Source organism: Dendrobium catenatum, unplaced genomic scaffold (genome assembly GCF_001605985.2).
Source record: "Dendrobium catenatum unplaced genomic scaffold, ASM160598v2 fragScaff_scaffold_178, whole genome shotgun sequence".
NCBI classification, from domain to species: domain Eukaryota; kingdom Viridiplantae; phylum Streptophyta; class Magnoliopsida; order Asparagales; family Orchidaceae; genus Dendrobium; species Dendrobium catenatum.
Window position 1 is genome coordinate 157,104 of NW_021318640.1, and position 21,663 is coordinate 178,766.

General features: G+C 37.2%; 1 protein-coding gene across 1 annotated transcript; it reads right to left on the reverse strand.

Moving 5' to 3' along the window:
- Nucleotides 1-1,180: 1,180 nt before the first annotated feature.
- LOC110112184 (monooxygenase 2) lies at nt 1,181-21,431 on the reverse strand. Its single transcript, XM_020844314.2, has 7 exons — nt 21,255-21,431; nt 20,982-21,128; nt 14,146-14,214; nt 13,880-14,045; nt 3,626-3,857; nt 3,150-3,455; nt 1,181-1,715 (listed from the first exon to the last, which is right to left on the reverse strand). Exons 1-7 carry the CDS (start codon nt 21,326-21,328, stop codon nt 1,483-1,485), a joined length of 1,227 nt encoding a protein of 408 aa, XP_020699973.1. The 5' UTR covers nt 21,329-21,431; the 3' UTR covers nt 1,181-1,482.
- Between the last annotated feature and the right edge of the window lie 232 nt (nt 21,432-21,663).

Genomic DNA, 21,663 nt, shown 5'->3' on the forward strand with positions numbered 1-21,663 from the left:
TTAATTTAATATATCAATACAATGTTATAATATCATATTTATAATAAAAATTTGAACTTCCCTTCTAAATATTAAATGATTGATTTTATTGTATAATTAGTTCTATAAACATAAACAATGTATTTTTCAATATTGAATTGTAAAACAAAATTAATATTTTTTTCTCTACTACAATTTTAACAAAAATATCTAATTCTTGATTAAAGTAAGTAGTAATTATAATTACCTATGAAAATAAATATAATTTATTTTTTAAAAATGATAATGTTATTAAATTTTCATTACATGAATTTTTTTTAAAATTTTTAATCACGTGCATTTAATGCACGTGCAAGAAAACTAGTAGTAAAAAGGTGATGTGGGCACGTAAGGTATTCTTATTCGCCTCCCAACAGCATCTATATCCACAAAATAATTTCAAGTAACAAGGGAGAAATTATTATGTGCCAACATTGGATTGTCCGGAGGCGAATTAGAACCCGCCACATCATCCAGTACACAACAAACGGGTGACGTAACGCGTTCTAATTCACCTTTAGACGGCGTCCGTATCCACACAAAATAATTTCACGTAAAAAAAGGAAAAAAATGTTATGTGCGAACACCGGACCGTCCGAAGGCAAATCAGAATACGTCATGTCACCCGATACACAACAGCACACACCCATTTATACATAGCAAATGGATGATGTGACACATTTTAATTCACCTCCAAACAATGTCCTTAACTGCACATAATAATTTCACGTAAAAAAGGAGAAATTATTATGTATGAACATCGGACCGTCCAGAGGCGAATCAAAACGCACCACATCACCTAGAACACAACCTCAATACACAGCAAAACAGGTGACGTGTTCTGATTCACCTCCGCACGTCATCCATATCCACATAATAATTTCACGTAAAAAAGGAGAAATTATTCTGTGCGGACACCAAACAGCCCGAAGACGAATAAAAAAACACCAGATCACCCGATACACAACCACGATCACATCATACCAAAGGAATCACATCTTATGAGCCATAACTATTAAGTAGTAACACTTAGATTTTATTTAAAACAATTTTTACTATTTAAAAAATTACTTAAAATATAGTAAAAAAAATATCCCATAAAACCTTCTCTCTCAAACTAAGCTCTTTTATCTTTACCGTTTCTAAAGAGTAATACCAAGGATATCCAGCACAATCAAAAGCAATCATATATTCTTCTTCATCAACCTTCACACATCACGTCCCAACGATATTTCATCAAGTCTTACATAACTTTTCTCATGCAAGAAACTCTTCTTGCACTAAGAACTTTATTTCAAATATCACTATAGTAGCTAGACAACCTAATAGGAAGTAATGCATAGGAAGCTTGTTTTCTCTCCATGGAATATTATTCATCCTGAAGAAATTGAGAAGCCATTATTTAAAATTTTATATATTTAAATAATACAAATTGATGAACAATATAAACAGTTTCATGAACTCCTAAAGACTCCCACAATCAAACTCAGTAAGTTTGAGCTGTATCCAAGATATGAATCCAGAAAGAAGCTTTTCCCTTAAGAATCTGATGAGAAAGCCGTTCCTCTCCTCTAGCTGACCAATCAAATAAGAAGCAGAAATCAAAACAAAGCTTCTCCATTTCCTCGCTTCAGCATACTTCTTCAATCCCTTCTCAACTTTCTCAAACTCTTTTTCCTCTGTCTTGTTTCCATCTCCTGCCAAGAAAATCAGAATTTTAAAAGAGCTCAAGGATTGCTTGAAATTTAATTCAGCTCAGGAACTTAAAATAAACATGAGATTTATATAGCTATCACTAAATTTATATATATTTAGATAGAGAATAGGTCATAAATGATTCATTGACTCTTCAGGAAGGGTCAGAATAGTCCCCAACTAAGTTAAGGGATCATTTTGATCTCTCAACTCTTTAAAATGAGATCATTTTAGTCCTACCAATTAAGTTAAGATTTAATGGTGTTAAAATGAAGGTTAATTTGGCCATTATTTTTAGTTTAGCTATTTATTATATATTATTTTCAAGCAAATATGCAAAGAATTAGACTCTAATGAATCTACAAAATATAAAATTTGGATAGCAACCACAAAACAGAAATGAAAACAAATATTCTTCCAATTCAAATATAACTACTAACAAAATTTCTTTATTTATATAAATAATTAAAATAGATCAATAATAATAAAAATATATGGCAAAATAAAATAGCGAGCAACATATCAACATGCACTCATTGGATCAGTTCGACACTGAGGGTTAGATGTCCCTAGGGTTTGTCCGTAGGATTCGACGCTAAGGTTTGACGTTGCTACTAGTTCGATGCTGCTAGGGGTTTGAAGTCGGGGTTCGAAGATATTGAGGGTTCGAAGCAGAGGGTCGAGGCTGTGAGAGGGTTTGTAGTCGGGGTTCAAAGCTGTTGAGGGTTCTAGGCAGGGGGTTGAAGCTACTAGGGCTTCGAAGCTGAAAGATGTTTTTGTCGGTGGAGTTTCGACGCAACGCTGCTCGGTTCATAGATTTTGATTTCACGCAATTTTTTTTATTCCAAATATAGTCTTCCGCCATCCTTCATCCATCCCACGTTTAACTTTTTTTCAATTAATTTTTAACGGTGGGATCAAAATGGTCTCATTTTAAAAAGTCAAGGGACCAAAATGATCTCTTAACTTAGTTGGGGACCATTTTGGTTATTCCTAAAGAATCAAGATACCATTTTGATCATTTTCTCTATTTAGATATATAGCGTGTTAGTCTCATCACATCAAAATTTAGACAAGAAAAAAACATAATTTATAAGTTAATGTTAATTATATGTTTTAGATGATTTAGAGCTTATGATACTCATACTATATTTAGGAGTCATATAAATACATATGAAGTCAATGATATGCATATAAATCCACCGTACATAAAATCAATGATGTATATGACATATCTTATATGTATAATATATTTCTATATATTTAATTAAACATTAATCTGTAATAGGTTCAGAATCCACAATTAGTCAGTTTTGAATCAAATTGTTCTGTCGATTTCTTCTTTTTCATATTAAAGTCTATGCAAAAAAATAAAAAATATTGTTAATCAGAGAAACAAAACCAGCATGAAATCAACTCCATATAGTTAACCTAACCTGCAAGTGCTTCACCCAAGCATCGAGCAAGCGCAACAGCATCTTCAAGAGCAGAGCAACCTCCTTGGCCAAGATCAGGAGTCATGGGATGAAAAGCATCGCCTGCAACGCAAACATTTTCCTTGAAGATATTACCCCATAGCAAATCAAATGGCCAGCGGAACCTCAAAGGAGCAGAGACCAATCCATTGCTCAGATCACTATTCTCAATTATTTCAATCACGTCTTTGGGCATCTTTGAGCTCTTTAGCTTGCTTAGCATCAGCTCTCTCATTTTCTGAGGATTTTCTTCTGCTTCTTTCTCAGCTGAGAGGAAAATGAAGTGATTTTTTATATTAAATGACATAAGCATTAGGCTTCTTTTTGCTCAATTTTCTAGAAGTTATGAAGAAGGGGTTGTTTTGATAAAAAACTGAAGTGTTTTCTTCTTTTTTTCCTACAAAATGTACATAAGAAAAAAAAAATACTTTGGTTACCTTGATTGGAAGGAGACCAAGTGAAGAACCAGTAGATAGTGTCCTCGTCGCAGTGACTTATACCGGCTCGAAATCCTTCTCCGAAGAAGTATTCTATGAGGCGGCGCCTTGAGATCGACGATTGAGAAGCGTTTAAGATGCCTCTGGAAGCTGAGCGACCAGAGAACAATAGTGGTCTGAGTCCCAGCCATTTGGCCACCACTGAATTCACCCCATCACAGCCTATCAATACCTGTGAATGCATATGTAACAGAAAGAAGAATGATTTTTAAACCCACTTTTTAACACCAAATAGGGGCGTGGAACTTCTTAGGGTCTTTTTGGCAATACTCTTTGCTGCATGTGATTTAGGCTTCGTGTAGGACAGCTTTCTTACTATATGAAACTTAACTAGGGTCATATCCTTAATGTTATTTTGTCGCCTATTTTTATTTCTGAATAACAAAAACAGTTTTAAGATATTTTATTTAAAGAAACAAAGCAGAAAAAGAGCTTTTCTTTTGAATGGTGATACAGAAGATTTCACAAAAAAATAGTTTTGATAAAATTTATCTATCTATTCTATTTAAAAAATAAATGCATTGTTTTAATTAATTATATCTTTGCTAAGATTATTTTATCATAACACAATAATAAGCAAAGTTATTTTACTAAACAAGTATAGCTCATACAATCTTTAGAAAATAATCTTATTAAATGATGATCTGGTTTACTCCATAAAACATCGATTTTAAACGAATCCTCAGAATATTCAGGAAATACGGATCAAATAACAATGATTAAAATAACATCTAATGGATTAATTACTAATTAAATTTATATTCAAAGAAAGCCAAAAGCTTAAGCATGCCAGTAAAGGCTATAACTAATATTTTTATATCAATGTAATGTTAGTATTTAAGATGAGAGAGACTAAACAAGATACTCTCATTTCTCTTTATACGATTATTTGTTTCATTTCAATGAGATATAGTTCAAAGTAATGTTGAATTAAATATGCCCAGAAAGGGTGAAGGACTTCCGCCCGGTTCCCTCTGAAGTGGACCCAACAGGAGAGCTGGGCCAATTTAGTGAGGAAAGAGGTGGATGAACTGCGCCAAGGGGATCAGATCATGGGAGACGAATGGAACAAAAGGAGGGACTGCCACCCTCGTTACACGGGGGGAACCAGTGGCGGAAGAGGAAGTTGGGGTGGAGAACCAAATGTGAGGAAGCTGAAGATGCCGATGTTCGAAGGTGATGATGCTCATGGGTGGGTATACCAAGTGGAGAGATATTTTGTGGTGAATGAGTTGAGAGAGGAGGAGAAGATTGCAACCGCAAGGTTATGTATGAAAGGGAAAGCCCTCACTTAGTTCCAGTGGAAAGAGCCTAGATATCCGATCCGTTCATGGGAAGAGTTTAAGGATTACTTGCTGGAACGTTTTCGAGCCATTCGGGAAAGAAACCTACACGAGCAATTCTTTGCCATGAATTAGGATAGGACTGTCATTGAGTACAAGGAGAGATTTGAGTTGTTGTCAGGGAGGCTGAGGGGAATTTCGGAGGCAGCGTTGGAGGAAAATTTCATGAAGGGCCTCAAACCCGACATACGAGCGGACCTTCGATTGATGAGGTCGAGGGAGCTGAAAGAGACGATGGAGCTAGCACAGATGATAAAGGATCGAAGGCAGATGGAGAGAAGCAGTAAGAGAGGGGTTGCATGAGGCTCTTATAGAAGTACCTCAACTTCATTGACACCAAGGACCCAGACGATATCATTTTTGCGAGCGACATCAGGGGAGAAGAGTGGGGAGTTCGTTCCGGGGCATACTTCAAGTGCCTCACAGGGGTGGAGGTATAGGATAAGAGAGCGAAAGGTCTGTGTTTTTGTTGTGATGAGAATTATGCACCAGGCCATCGGTGCAAGGACCGAACACTCCAGGTCTTTGTAGTTTATGAGAAGGAAGAGACTGGCAGTGAAGACTTTGTTGAGGAAGCAGAAGGTGTTGCAACTCGAGCTTCCGAGTTTATGATTTTGATGATAACAAATATTATTGATTAATGATTACATCTTTATTTCTCATAATATTTGTAGTGCATATTTGTTTGTGTGTTGACTGTTGACAAAGATTGCAGGTACACCATGCACCGTTCTTTGAGGATTCAGGACTCAAGATTGGGTATAATAAGTTATGTTAAATGAGTATGTAATTTTTATTTATTTATTTTTAATTTCTTGAGTCAAGTCCTATAATGAAATATGTTAGCCTGGTGATCGTGCACACACACACAAGGAGAGGAAAAAATGATTTTAGATATTTTAATTATTTTTACATCGTACTGTACGATATGGATCGTACTGTACGATTTGGTGTTACAGAAATTAATAAAAGTATTTTATTTTTTCTGGGAAAAATATTTTTGAAATATAAGTACTGTACGATCTATTATAATTAGAAAGCCTGTCGTCCATTAAATTAGGTAAAAATTTGAATTTAAAAAGTTGTTATAACGTACTGTACGATGTTTAAAATATTGTTTAATTTAATCCTGTGATTAGTCAATCGAATATACTTAATTTTAATATTTTGATTGTATTGAACGAACTGGATCATACTGTACAATCAACAGAGACGATTTTGATCGTCCCATGATTCATCTTGTAGGAACTGCATTTCAGTTGAACTAATTTTACTATATGATTGGTCATTCATACTGATGATTGTAAAACACCAACAAGCAATTTGAACTGTTTGTACTATACTAATTGGTGATCGTACAATACTAACAGGTCAAATTCCAAACATCATACTGGATTTACTGTATGATCTTTGACGGCTGAATTATTTTTTAGGGTTTTTTGAAGCCCTCTATTTAATATTTCTCATAAAATATAGTAAGTGTCTTTGGCATGCATTGAGTCTTCATTCTTTTGGAGAAAACTTGAAGGTAGAGCTTTGAAAGGGAGAGAGGAAAGGGTGGAGTTTGAGAGGGAGAAGATCCTTGTGGGTTTCAAGGGAGTGTGGAGGGCGTTTCACACGGTTGCCCCTATAAGCATGCATCGTAATACCATCGATTCAAGGTTTGTCTTGAGGGAAGTTTTGGGAAGAAGAACATCCCGGCTACTCCGTTGCACTGAGGAAGGTGAAAGTGATTCAAGGTTCTCTGCCTCACTAGGAGGGTGAAAAGGAGTCCAGGCTCTTTGCCTTACCAGAAGGGTGAAAATGAGTCAAGGTTCCCTGCCTGTGAAAGGAGTATGGTCCTCTGTCGTACCGGGTTAGTGGAAAAGAGTTTGTAAGGGCTTCTTCGCCTGGTTGTGGGGGATAAAGGAGTGACACTATATTGATAGTGCAATATACAGAGCGTGTGACTCCGGGGAGTGGACGTAGGTCATTGTTTGACCGAACAACTATAAAAGATGGTGTGTTCTTTCTGATTTTATTTTCTGCAGTTTATTTTTTTGCATTTTATTTTCTGTTATAACTGCTTGGTTGAAAATCTGTAATTGATATTATATGGTATTGATTAGATTATTATCACTATCTTTGTAACTTTTGATCAGTGTACTAGCTTCCACATCAAGTGATAGTATCATTTTCGTATTAGTATGTCTCGGGCTAGTTCCTTAAGGTTTAATAACCTCCAAGAACTTTCAAAAGGAAAATAGTACCTACACCTTGATGTGGCAGAAGTGCCCATAAATTATGTGGTGGGATTTACTCTAAATCACACCATAAAGATGAGGAGACAAATCGGGGAGTAGTCAGTGGCGGTCTTGGTGGATAGCGAGGCTACACATAACTTCGTCTGAAGTCGGGTTGTGGACCAGTTGGGATCGAAGTTAGTGGGCATAGGGAGCTTTGAAGTTATGATGGGAACAAGAAAGGTGGAGAGAAGTAGGGGGATTTGCATGAAGGTGGTGCTGACACTCCCGGGCATGCAGATAGTGGAGGATTTTCTTCCCTTGGATTTGGGGAGTACTGATGTGATCCTAGGGATAAAGTGGTTGTAAACGTTCGAGAAGACGAAAGTAGATTGAAAATCTCTAATGAAGGAGATTCAGATGGAGGGGGATAAGGTGGTGCTATGAGGAGATGTCAGCCTGTGCAGAACCATGGTTTCACTCAAGACCATGGTAAAGGCGATACAGGAAGCAGGGCTAGACTACTTAGTGGAGCTGCAGAGATTGGATGAGGTCTAAGACTCAAAGCAAGTCGAGGTCCCTAATTGTGTACAATTGGTTATGCAATAGTTTTCTGAGGTCTTTCAACAGCCTAATGGGTTACTGCCACCCCGAGAGCACGAGCACGACATAACCTTGAAGGAGGGAGCGTCTCTTATCAGTGTCAGACCATATCGATATCCTCAGATTCAGAAAGATGTGATTGAGAAGCTCATCAGAGAGATGCTTGATGCGGGAATGATTAGGCCCAATGTGAGTCCTTTTTTCAGCCCCGTGTTACTAGTGAGAAAGAAGGATGGAAATTGGAGGTTTTTTGTGGATTACATGGCATTGAAAAGGTCCTTATAATCGATGAGCTATTTGGAGAAGTCATTTTTCCAAGATTGACATGAAGTTAGGGTACCACTAGGTCAGAATAAAGACTGGGGATGTACATAAGACAGCTTTTAGGACTCATGAAGGTCACTATGAATTCTTGGTGATGCTTTTCAGCCTTAATAATGCCACAATCACTTTTTCAGTCCCTACTGAACTGAGTTTTCTAACCCTACCTTAGAAGGTTCGTCTTGATATTTTTTGATGACATCTTGATCTACAGTCGTATAGAGGCAGAGCATGTGGGTCACCTAAGGACTGTACTAGAGAATTTGAGGGAGCACCAGCTGTATGCCAACTTTAAGAAATATTCTTTTGCGCAATCATAGGTGGAGTACTTAGGGCATGTGGTGAGTAGAGCAGGGGTAGCAGCAAACCAGACCAAGAATGAGGTTATAATGGATTGGCCTTTACCTAAGAACTTGAAGGCATTAAGAGGGTTCTTAGACCTCACCGGATTCTATCAAAAATTTGTGTGAGAGTATAGCACTATAGCATGGCCACTGACTGAGCAGCTGAAGAAGGATAGCTTTAATTAGGGGGGAGCAATGACATAAGCCTTTGAGTAGCTGAAGAAAGTCATGACTAGTGTGCCAATGTTAGCTTCCAAACTTCAGCATGCCATTTGTGGTGGAGATAGATGCATCAGGATACGGACTAGGGGTGGGTGGTGCTCATGCAGGATCATAAGCCTATTTCTTATTTCAACCAGGTGCTAACTGCCAGGGTAAGGCTCAGGTTTGTTTATGAGCGAGAATTAATGGCGATTGTCTTAGCCATCCAAAAGTGGTGACCTTATTTGTTGGAGCGACATTTTGTCATCAGGACAAACTAAAGGAGTCTAAAGTTTATATTGGAGCAGAGGATGGTGACTGAGGAACATCAAAGGTGGTTGTCCAAGTTGTTAGGATATGATTTCGAGATTTAGTATCACCCGGGACTGGATAACAAGGCCGCAGATGCACTATCACGGAAGACGGACGAGCCAAAATTGACAGCTCTATCAGTACCTATGGTCCTAGATTGGGAAGCCCTCAAACATGAGAGTGAATAGGATGAGGGTCTGAGAAAGATCAGAGCCAATTTGTTGCAGCAGCCGGCCAGTCATCTCGGGTACACACTGAGGGGTGTCCAAACTGCTACATCAGGGGTAATTCGTTTTATCGAGGGGGTCGGTATACATCCCCAAGCTATTGTAGGAGTTTCATCGCATGTAGTGGGAGGACATTCAGGAGCTCAGAAAACTTACAACTGCCTATTAGAGAAACTAGGTGGGGATGCACCGCAATATGGAGGACTGGATAGAGAGAAGTAATGTGTGCTAGATGCACAAGTACTTAGCCATAATGCCAGTATAGTTAGCCTCTAGCTCTGCCAGAGAGGGCGTGGGAGGAAGTTACGATGGATTTCATCAAAGGGTTGCCTCGTTTGGAGGGGTTTTCGGTGATACTAGCAGTAGTGGATCATTTCAGCATATATGCACACTTAATTCCTTTGAAGCATCCTTACACTGTGGTTTCTGTGACCACTACTTTCATAATATAGATGGTACGTTTGCATGGATTTCCAAAATCCATGATGTCAGACAGAGAGAATGTGTTCTTTAGTCATTTATGGAAAGAGTTGTTTCATTTATAGAGAACAATACTGAATAGAAGCACGACATACTATCCCCAGATAGATGGCGAGCAAAGATAGTCAACAAAAGTGTAGATACCTATATGAGATGCCTCATATTAGATATGCCAAAGAGTTAGACAAAGTGGATTTCTTAGGCTAAATATTGGTGCAACAACTCGTACCATTCCGCAGCACATACCACCCCCTTCAAGATTCTCTATGGGAGAGACCCACCTCATTTAATTCATTATGGACACAACATACATTAGTATTAAGTGTAGACCGGTATTTAGAGGAAAGGGATAGGGTATTATTTGAGCTCAAGGAATATTTATTGAGAGCCCAATATATTATGAAAAGAAAGGTGAATGAGCAGAGGAGAGAAATACACTTCGAACCAAGTTACAAAGTTTATTTAAAGCTGAGGCCCTATAGGTAGAAAGCACCAGCGAGGAGGAATGAGAAATTGTCCTCATGATAATTCGGACCTTATTTGGTTGTGGAATGCCTTGGTGCAGTGGCCTATCGATTGGGCATAGGCCATCTTTTTAGTTTATTCACGTTTTTCAAAACATTTCATTTAGATCTCTAGGGTCATTTTTGTTTCATTAGTCACAATCATGTCACCTACACATGATGTATTTGAGCATTTTCAAGAAGAAAATGGCCAATATACCCTATTTTGTTATCTTCCTCACCGTCTCCTCCGTCTGTTGTCACACCCTTTATTTCTCTCGTTTCAACTGCTACTCATCCAAGATTGTGAGCAAAAAAAAGAGCTACAATTCACCATGCTCAAGATCTAAAGATCAGCGAGAGATCCTCTTCACTAATAGCAATATACCGTAGCAATTCCTTTAATCTTAAGTAAATAGTCTACACCAATAGCCTTCATAACTACACTGCACTCCAAATATACACATCAATGAGAGTACAACGTATCTTCAAAGAAGAATGATTGCTTATATCTAGCTCTAAAGCAACAATAATCACTTCGCACATGCTATAAACCATGACAAATATGAGGTTTTCTATAAAAAAAGAGGAAGGAGCCATTGATTAAAAAGAAATCAGAAACACAAAAATAGCCTATAAGGATAGAACACTTGGCACAACACAAAAGGTTAAGCCAAATTGATAAGGGACACTATTATTATATTATTAACTCCCTCATGTTTCACTTTTTTGTGCTATTTTTCACTCTCATTCCCCTCACCTAATAATCATCAACACTAGCTATCACTATGTCAAATAAAGTTATTTAACACCAATCTTATCATACATCAAGAACACATTCTCGTCTATGAGTGCACATAAGAATTAATTGTCCTCGAACTTTGCTCAACCATAAAATAAGTAATCAAGCCACTTGATGGCTAATAATAACATGAATCTCTCAATCTCAATCAAATCATTAACTCTTAAACTAGTTGTTAGAGTGGTGAAACTTTGGGGGCCGAAGTTGAGATTAATATAGTACATGGACACCCATCAATCTAAGAGATTAAACTACTGGACAAAGATCACTACTATTATATTAGAAGCTCAAAATTTATTTCTCTATTCCAATGTATGGCTTATTTTTAAACAAGTTTGGACCTAAAAAATTCCCCATTACATGAGAGTCATCAACAACTATCACTTTCACTCAAATAAAAACCTTATAACAAATCAAGTGGCATGCATCAAGAACCAACACAACCAGCTAGAGCACACTTGTGAGACATCCGTTCTTGAATATTGCTCTACCATTACAAAAGTTGTCACAATTCATGCGAGCACAAACAATAAGAAATATTTGATCCTAGTCATCTAATACTACTTGTTAGCAGTGTGAAAATAAGGCATCTTAGTTGGGCTTAATATAATAGTAGATAAGCACTAGTAAAGCTAAAATAAGGTAAGGGTCACTACTACTATATTAAGAACTCATTTTAATTAGTCGCCTTTTATTTCACTTGCAATATATGTTATTATTCTTTATTCCTATTAGAATCTCAACAATCTCCTTCTTACATAGGAATCATCAATGGCTATCATCACCCTTGATACTTCATCAAAAATTTATCTTGACCGGTCACGAATCTCGATGCAAAATCAAGTTGGAAACTTCCGAAATTAAAAATGGGATCATCCGAACTCTAATTTCATCAAACTTATATTTGAATTGAGCATCTCAAGAATATGAACCCAACGACATCAAATCCAACTCAATCTAAGCCCAAATGGGTCCAAATCAAGTGTTAGAAGTGCTATTGGAAGCTTTGAACAACAATTCAGATTACCAAACGGCTTCCAAACATAACATGCTTATAGTCAAATCGAGCGGCTTGACGAGACGAATCCAACGAGCCCAAGATCACTAAATTCCGCATCAATAAGATGTTCAAATATCCATCAAACGGCCCATGAACAAGGGATTCAACATCAGCCGTTCATCTAACCACTCCCCATTTACCCTTGATCTCTCACCTATTTACGAGCCATGCCACTCTAGAAATCTATAAATAGACTCCTCATTTCTCTTGAAAAGAGATCCAAGCAAGAAGAGAAGAAGAGAAGGGAAAAAAGAGAAGGAATAAGCTCCTCCTCAACCACCGCCTGAGTTCGCCGGACCACCACCTAAGGCCCTCGCCTTCGCCGGACCAACACCTGAGGCCCTCGCCTTCGCCGGTCCATCACCTGAGGCCCTCGCCTTCGCCGGACCACCACCTGAGGCCCTCGCCCTCGCCGGACAACCACTTGAGGCCTTCGCACTCGCAGGATCACCGCCTTAGACCCTCACCCTCGCCGGATCCCCGCCTAAGGGCCTGAACTCCGTCAGACCAACACTTGAGGCCCTAAACTCCGCCAGACCACCAACTTCCAAGTGACGTCATATTTTACACTAGACTTCAACCATACGTTTGACATTTGTAATCTGATCGCCCTCAGGGACGAGTCAGCCCACTGTAATCAACTCAAATTCTACTAAAATCTTTTCAACTGTGCTAGGCCACGTGGTTTTTCCCCTTTCAAGAGTTTTTCAAGTAAAAAATCTTGTGTTCTATGAGTGTGAGCTGGATATCCGTGCAACGCTAAAACGTAAAATTATAACTCTATCGCCGTGTATATTATAGCCCGCAACAACCCTATAACAGAAAAAAAAAATTAAAACTATTCAGTGTCAATTCATCAAAAGCCTATTTAATCATGTAGAGTATAATTGAGAATCACCTTCTATTTTAACTTTGCTTAGCCATGACAAAAGTGTGAACACTCATGAGAGCCAAAAACTACATAAGCCACCATAACCAACTTGAACTACTAGCTCAAATATCACTTATTAAAAGGATAAAGCACTAGGGGCACAACTTTGGAGCAATATGCTAGTTGGATGAACACCTATCAACCCATAAGTTTAAGCCAACAGGTAAGAGTCATAACTACTACATTAGGAATTCAACTTTTATGTCAAATTCAATGTATGACTACTTTTCCACTCCTATAAGGATCTCTACAAAATCAAACAAGTACAAAGGAAATTCTAAACCTCAACGTATGGACTTAAAATTTTGGTTAATTGATGCGAAAATTTTCTAACTTGTGTAAAATTAGATTGTACTGACTGTTATAAAATAAATTTTGTTGTGCACTTGTATTAGTTAATGCTTCAGTAATTTGTTTATTTGTGCTAGAAAATAATTATTGGCACAAGCTACTAGATATTATTAGATTATAGATATTACTCCTAAATCTCAACATATTGCTTAATTGTTTTTAGATTGAATTCTAAGGTCCATTTGGTTGCTTGCAGATTAAAGTGCAATTTAGAAAGTGATGATTTATTTTTTTACTTATTTTATGTGTGAAAATAAAAACAACCCTTTTGAGGAGTTCTAAAAGTGCTTATGGAGTTCAAAATTCATACTGATTAATATCCACATTCAACAAAATCATAGATTCTAATAAACACATCATTTCTCAAAACATGCTTCTTTTTTTTTTTTGTACTTCAACCAATCGAGTGAACCTTTACAATGGTTCAAAATGGGTTTGCCAACAAAATCTTAAGAGAGAGAGAGAGAGAGAGAGAGAGAGAGAGAGATGTATACCTTAGTTTTAAGAGTAGAACCATCAGCCAAATGCAAGAGCTTCAACTTACCAACCTCCTCTATGTAGACAACCTTGGAAGAGAACCTTATGGTTTCAGGCGGCAGATCCTTTGACAAAGCCTCCAGCAACAGGTTTCTCTTCAAAGAACGGACCTCAAGCTTCAAACTGCAAAAAGAATATATATATATATATGTTCTGCATCATTACAATTTCTCATGAAACTCTTATATAAATAGATGTTTGTTTAAATGTTTTAGAATCTAACCGCTGTTCTCCTCTTGAAAACGTTCGTTCTGCTATGACTTCTCCTGTTGTTGCAGAATTGATAGCCAGCCTGCACAAAAAAAGAATCTAGTTGGGAGCAAAGAACTTGCCAAGCAAAACATGATTGCTTCTTAAGGCCCCAGATGTTTTGGTTCTTGTCTGCGTAGGTGGGTAAATGCTCATTGGAGCACATTTAGTCTGAACTTGGCGGGAGAAGTTCAATGAAAGCTCGTCATACGTACATGAATAGGATTAACACCGCCGATGAAATGAAGCACTATAAAATAAATATCATGGTTTTGATCTATATACTTTACAGAACAGTTCTATGGAGAATGAATTAATAGATTTAATAGATAATTCAAATTTTACGAGAATCAAATATTAAATACTTTGGATTCTTATTCAGATGTAATGGTAGATATATAAATTGATTGGTATAACATCTTCATTTTTAGTAGTGTTAGCATATCATCTTAGTTTACAGCTTACTAATAATATATTATTTGGACAAACCATCTTATAAAAGTTTATCGTTAGAGGACTTAAAAAATCCAAAAGTTGGATTTTGGTATGGGCTTGAAACCTGCACAATCTGAGGTGGCACATAAAGGTGGTCCTATCACTAGAGCAAAAACAAGAGTACATGAAGGACCCATGACCAGATCTAAAGCTTAAGCTGGGAAAAAACAATAAACATTTATGTCATTTTGTGTTTTGTTTATGTATTTTTCATGTTTATTATGTTTTAAGGTGTATTTGAACTTCATGATGTGGTATTTTGCTTTTGTAGTGCTTAAGTGTGAAGTTGAAGTCATGGTGTAGGCCTATGGCAGGCCATGCTATTGTGCATGTGAGGAATTGGGATGGTGGTTACATATGGACTAAGTCAAAACAAGCAAGGGCGCTCCCTCCACACCTATTCACTGTTTGAATTTGAATTATGTTACGCCAAAGGAGGGAGGGAGCCAACCAGACAAACACAGCAAAACCGTTAGACGGGAACCAGAGTAGCAGCATGGAGGGGGTTTCGGCCCCCCTTATAGGGCCCAGAAAAATTAATATTCACTATATAAGGAAGGAAAATAATTAGGAATGTTTTTATGCTGTCAATTGATTTGGTAGTTTTCATAAATTATGTTTAGACTAATTAGAAAAGGCCTAATTTTTTTATGAAGGTTTCCTAAATTATGTTTATGCTGATTAGAAATGTTCTGTTTATGTTATTATATTCTAGAGCTATTTAAGGGGGAGTTGTCTTGGATTTAGTTTATGCTATTGTTGAGTTTTATTTTTCTAGTGTTGTTGTGAGTTCCTAACGGCATCTATAAGATTTGTTGGAGAGCTGATTTACCTCTTGAATAGTATATCAATTGTATCTTGTTTTATTCTTGAATAGATAATAAAAAATCAGTTCAGAGTTACCCATGACATTGACAGAGAATTTGGAGGTAGTGTTGGAACCATTGGAGCTGGAAGGGGTACAATAGGGAAAGGGAGGGATCAAGGAAGCGCTAATAAAATGGAAGAACATACCAGACTATTATGTCACATGGGAGCCGTACAAGAGGGTGAAGACCACTTTCTTACTTTTCACCTTGAGGATAAGGTGGATCTTTGGAAGGGCGTATTATTACGTTTAAGGAGGGCAGGAACCAGCCGACCATCCGGCTAACCCAAATCAACTGAACCCAACAAAACCGCTTGACGGGAACCAGAGCAGTAGTAGAGAGGGGGTTTTGGCCCCATTGTGGGGCCCATGAATGTTAATATTCACTATGTAAGGAAAGAAAAGATTTAGGAAGATTTTTATGCTGGCAATTGATTAGGAAGGTTTCCTAAATTATGTTTATGTTGATTAGGAAGATTCTATTTATGTTATTATTTTCTAAAGCTATTTAAGGGGAAGTGACTATGATGGGTTTAATTTATGTTATTGCTAAGTTTTATTTTCCTCATGTTGTTGTGAGTTCCTAACGGCATATAAGATTTGTCAAAGAGTTTATCTACCTCTCTAATAGTGGATCAATTGTATTTTGCTTTATTATTGAAGAGATAATAAAAAAATCAGCCCTATCTTGATGTTCCTACATTTTTCTTCTCTTTTACTTGCTATTTTCACTTCCACGACATATCAAATTCCAAGAGATGTCTCTTGAGTTGTATGAGTTGTATAAAAGCTCCATTGATGAGGACATCCTACTTTTGATTATTATTATATTTGATATATTTTATTTTATGTTTTATGAGTCTATTATATTTCTTTCCATTTATGCCCTTGTTTAAGGGCCTCGTCATGTGTTTGCCTTAAGGGCAATTGTGTCTTTGTATTTTCTTTATTCCGTTGGATATTTAAAGCCTTCTCCTCTTCATGTAAGGATGATGAATTATTGATAATGAAAATTTTATATTCTTGGTGATCTCTTAGTGAGTTCATGTTGATCTCTTAGTGAGTTCATGAAAGGAGAAGCCCGAGGAGGATAATTTGCAATACCCGCCAATCTTTGGAAGAGTCTAAGGTTCGCGGTTCTTACGATCTCTTTGTGAGTTCGTTAATTACTTCTATCTTACTCGTGATTTTTGTTCATCTCCTTTCTCCCCTCTTCATCCACCCAAGTCTTCCCCTAGCTCCACCTCCCCAAGCAGATGACCATCACCCACCCGATCGCCGGCATCCTTCCATCCCCTCATCTCCACATCATTTCACCCCCTAGTTTCCCCATGTCAAAGACCACCACCATCAAAACCGACCTCAACCCGAAGGCGACATATCCTCCCTCCTTTGGACCGCCGGCCACACTCATGACCCAAGTCATTATGACATTCAAATTGTCATAATGACTCCTTAATTTGGGTTTTGCAATAAAGGGAGAATCTAGCAATTTTGAATTCAAATTTGATATTCAAAACTTTCCATATTTGCAAAAGTCTAAAAAAGGAAAGTTTTTGAATTGGATCCCATCCAAATTTCATGACATGTGGAATTATTATTTTTTATCCTATGTGGCATCAACACGATTGGAAAGTAAATAACCAATCCCTAATCTCCCTCCTCCCCTCTCTCCATGCCGCCGGCCCTTCTAGGGCCTCTCTCCATTTAATGCTCATTTAATGCATTAATTCCAGGCTAATTTGAAATCAAATTTCAATTAGTTTTTCCCTCCAAATTCACTCAAATCCTGAAATTAATTTCAGGATTTGAATTGGATCCTCTCTCTCTCTATGCCGCCGGCCACCCTTAATAGGCTCCCATTAATTGCCCATTAACTCCCCTAGACCTCATTTGGAATTTGAGCTTAATTTCAAATTGGATTTCCCTCCAAATTCACTCAAAACTGAAAGTAATTTCAAATTTTTTATTAAACCTCATCCACGCTTCTTCTAACCTATTCTCCTCCCCACACCCTAGCCGGGGGTGCTGTCCATGAGGTTTCGACAGGCCAAACAGCTGTCCTGCTCGCCAAAACCTCATGCTTGCTGTCCTGAAAGTTCGTAGCTGCTGCCCAGGAAATTTTCGGCAAGACGAGCTGCTGTCCTGCTCTCCTAGAACCTCCGGTTCGCTATCCTGAAGCCCCACAGCTGCTGTCCCAAGGTTCCAGCAGGTTCCTAATGCTGTGTCGCCATCCGGAAGGCCTCTATTTGCTGTCCAGATTTTCTGGAAACTGCGGGGTTGCTGTCCAGAGCTTTCCAACGTGCCAAGATTGCTGTCCAGAGGATCATGAACCTCTCTGATGCTGTCTTTCCAGCCGAACTGCTGTCCCCTTTCATTTCAACCTTCCAACGACTTACCCGGAGCTCGCAACTCTCTTGTTTTTGGGTAAACTCTTCCCCCGACTCTTTTATCTTCGATGTTACTTCTCAATTGTGGTCTTAATAGATTCATGGCGATCACATTAATGCTTCCCCGCTAAAGCCTATTAATTAGAAGAGTTGAGTGAGGGATCTCCTGTAGTGACTAATCTTATTGTTAGCATAGGGATTTATTGTTGAAACCATCCATGTATGCAACGTTAGATTAATTGATTAGTTTGCAATCTTAACTTCCACGCATGTGATTTAGCCTAAGCTTGTTTTATCGCCTTATTATTTTATCTTAGCGTTTAAATCGGCATAAGTTTTATTGAGACTTGTTCTTGAACAGTTAAGTGTGCAAATTTCCCTAAGCAACTCATCTTCGCATGTATTGTTTTACATCATCCATTTTCTGAAATAAAAGTTTGTTTTCGTCATTTAACACACTTTGGAGATAATTTCCAAGGAGAATTGGTGGCTTGTTGGCTGGCCAACCCAAGATTATTTAATGATCCTCTTGAACCCTCTACTTGAGTGAGTAGACTTTTATTTTTCCAACACTTTATTTATTACAATCTTCTATAATTTTGTTCTTGCGTTTGTAATCAATCATAGAAAATTCAAAATCCATTTTCATACCTCAAATCCAAGGCAAAATTCCATTGCTACGATCGGCCAAATCATTTTATTTTGTTGGACTAGACTCAAACTTGCAAGCAATTGACCAACTCAAACCCACCAAAATTTCATCAAAATCTCCATGTCATTGGTCCATATCCATTCTTCAATAACCCTAAATTTATTTGGGGCTGTTCAAGTCAAACTTTTGGAGAACAAACCAAACATATTCAAGTTCCCTATTTGTTGTTCTCTTCTCGTAACCAATTTTCAGTCTACTATAAAATCCAAAAAAAAAAACACTAAAACTTCACAAAAAAGAAATCAAACCTTCCGCATCACATATGGAGAGTGTCCGTGAACTATTCCAAGTAGAATTTTTGAATTCAACTTGAAATATAAAAGAATTTCATAAGCTTCTTGATGTCCGTTTAATTATGTAGTTGGGTGTTCCTAGCTTGAAGCTGCATTTTACATGCCAATAATCAAAATCATGAGGTAACATAAAATTCAAAGAGCTTTCTCCTCAGAAAGAATCTCCAAAATTCCAATTGAGAACTAATGTAGGAAGGCCAATTTATCAAACTAATAATAAGGTCAAGAGACCTTCACGCTATGAGGCTAGGGAGGGGGATAGAGGGTAGGAAGTGAATCGTGGGATCTAGAGGTTAAAAGATGGTAAGAATTTAGACAATTTTCTCATTGCTTATTTCATGAGCTCCAATGATCAACAAAGATATTACGATTTAATAATAATAAAATTTCAACAGTGTTATCTAATGCCTTTTTATTTGGGTAAAGCATGGCTTTGATTAATTGAGGAAAGTATAGATGAGATAATATGCGACTGTCAAAGGACCAAAAGGAGGCACACAAAATTCATACAGTGTGCCCCAAATGAGAGAAGTTATAAAAGCAAAGAGTATTCAAAGCACGTAAAAGAAGACATAACTATAAGCACAATAATGGGAATGATTAGTCATATTGAATCTCCCATTAATAAGAATCACAACCGACAAATTTCTTTGAAAAGAATGTTGTGAATCTTTAACTTTTGATGTAATTTTTCTTTTTACTCCTTCCACGATGCTTATGAAAATCAGCATTCTTAACTGGTACATCATCCTCAAATCTAATTAAGGCATATACAAATTCTATAAATGTGTTCGCAATAGAATTTGGGTTATTAATTGGAGAATATTGATGATGTGTCTGTGTCATACCATGAACATGAGGAAAAGAAGTCTATTGCTAAGGGATTACATTGTGTGCGCCAAGCAACATCAAAAGTCTTATTAATAAGGATGCTATCTGTTGTAGGAACAATAATTATTGTTTGCATAGTGAAGCCTCTTTCGAAGTCTGATGAAGAGGCTGAGGATCGATTATCAAGTATCAAAGAAAAATAGGAATCTCTACATTAAAAGCCACATGATCAATCATAGATATATTCTCCTCACCTTGAGGCATTGAAACATCCTTAGAGAAACCATTAGTAAAACTAGTTACGAAAAATAATAGAGTGATGGGGATCTCAGAATTAAGCTTTGATTGATCAGCATAATGGAATCCTTTTGAGAAGCCATAATATGAGTCTCGATGGAGGTGAAATGGGCATTAGACCCATTTTGAATAAAAAGATACTCAGCTTGGGAAGCATGAATAGAAGCATTAGCAACATTCATGTGGACTTGCCCCGATATCGGAACTAATCAACCTCTATAAACTAACTTTTCATGAGGATTTTTACAAACTTCAAAGTTTTTATTTCGCTTATTATCAACTAAATAAGGCAAAATCTTCATAAAAATTAATAAATTAAAGAGAAACAATAAATGCTAAAAAATGTGACCATGCACCGTAAAAGCATATGCTCAAAATGATACATTAAGGGTAGGTTTGGTTGCAATATTTAGCAGCCAAGATTTACGCTAAGACTTGCCAAGCAAATTTTGAGCTTACTACCTTCTTAAATCTCATTTTCCTTCCATTTTAAGCTAAATCCCAAATTTAGCAAATCACAGGGAAGCAAGATTTACGGAATTTGCATAACTTCTCATTATTGTACATCTTCTTCAAATTCCTTCAATCCTAAATCATGAAAATACAAATGAAACAGTTTAACTATAATATAACGGTTATAACCAAACTTAACACCTATCATGCTTAATAGTTTTCATTATTAAACACCTTCAGCATTAACTAAATTTAGATTTACAAGATTTACTAAATCCTACTTGTAGCCAAACCACCCCCAAGTAAAATGGTCAAATATATATATATATATATACAAAGAGTTTCAAGCTCATATTAATACATTTTGTATATAATATTGTAACATTATATATATATATATATATATATATATATATTCGACTTAGCATAAAAATAAGCATCAAAGAAAAATAAACAGCTCTTGAAGACTACCTTTGAAGAAGGACATGAGTTTCTCGGAGGAAATCGCCCACGCCCAGTACGTCAAGGGCCTTCCAGGCGTTGGGCCAGGTTAAGATAGCGAAGCCGGCAGCTCTGAGGGAGTCCGACGACTCTAGCACCAAGCTTCTTATACCCTTCCTGTAACCAAAATACAAAAAGATCGATTAGAGAATTAATGAATTAGTTAGTGTTCAAAAGGAGTGACAGAGAAAGTAAAGCAAGGGAATCTACATAAGGAGATTAATGGATGTAAGAAGCACGCACCGGTGGAGGCCGAGGGCCGTGCCCAGGCCTGAAACTCCTGCGCCAACAATCACCACTTCTTCAATCTTCTCCATTCTTCTCACTTCCACGAGTTGAGCACAGTACCTTCCCAGAAAAGAGCGAGAATCGAAGAAGAGTAGCAAAGGGCGGCGGGATTGGTAATTAAAAGTTTAATACAAATCTTCTCTGTTTTTTGGGAAAATTTGGGGCATAAGCCCTTCTATTAATGTCAAAATCAAAGATTACAACAAAAATCTATCAATTACAAGTAAGACCAGTATATCCCCAAAAACAAAAGGAAGTAACAAATTATAAAAGGCGGAAAATAGGACTCAGAATACAGGACTACACCATTTGATCAAATAACATCAAAAAAACAATCAAACGAATGCTAGGTATAAAACCCAGC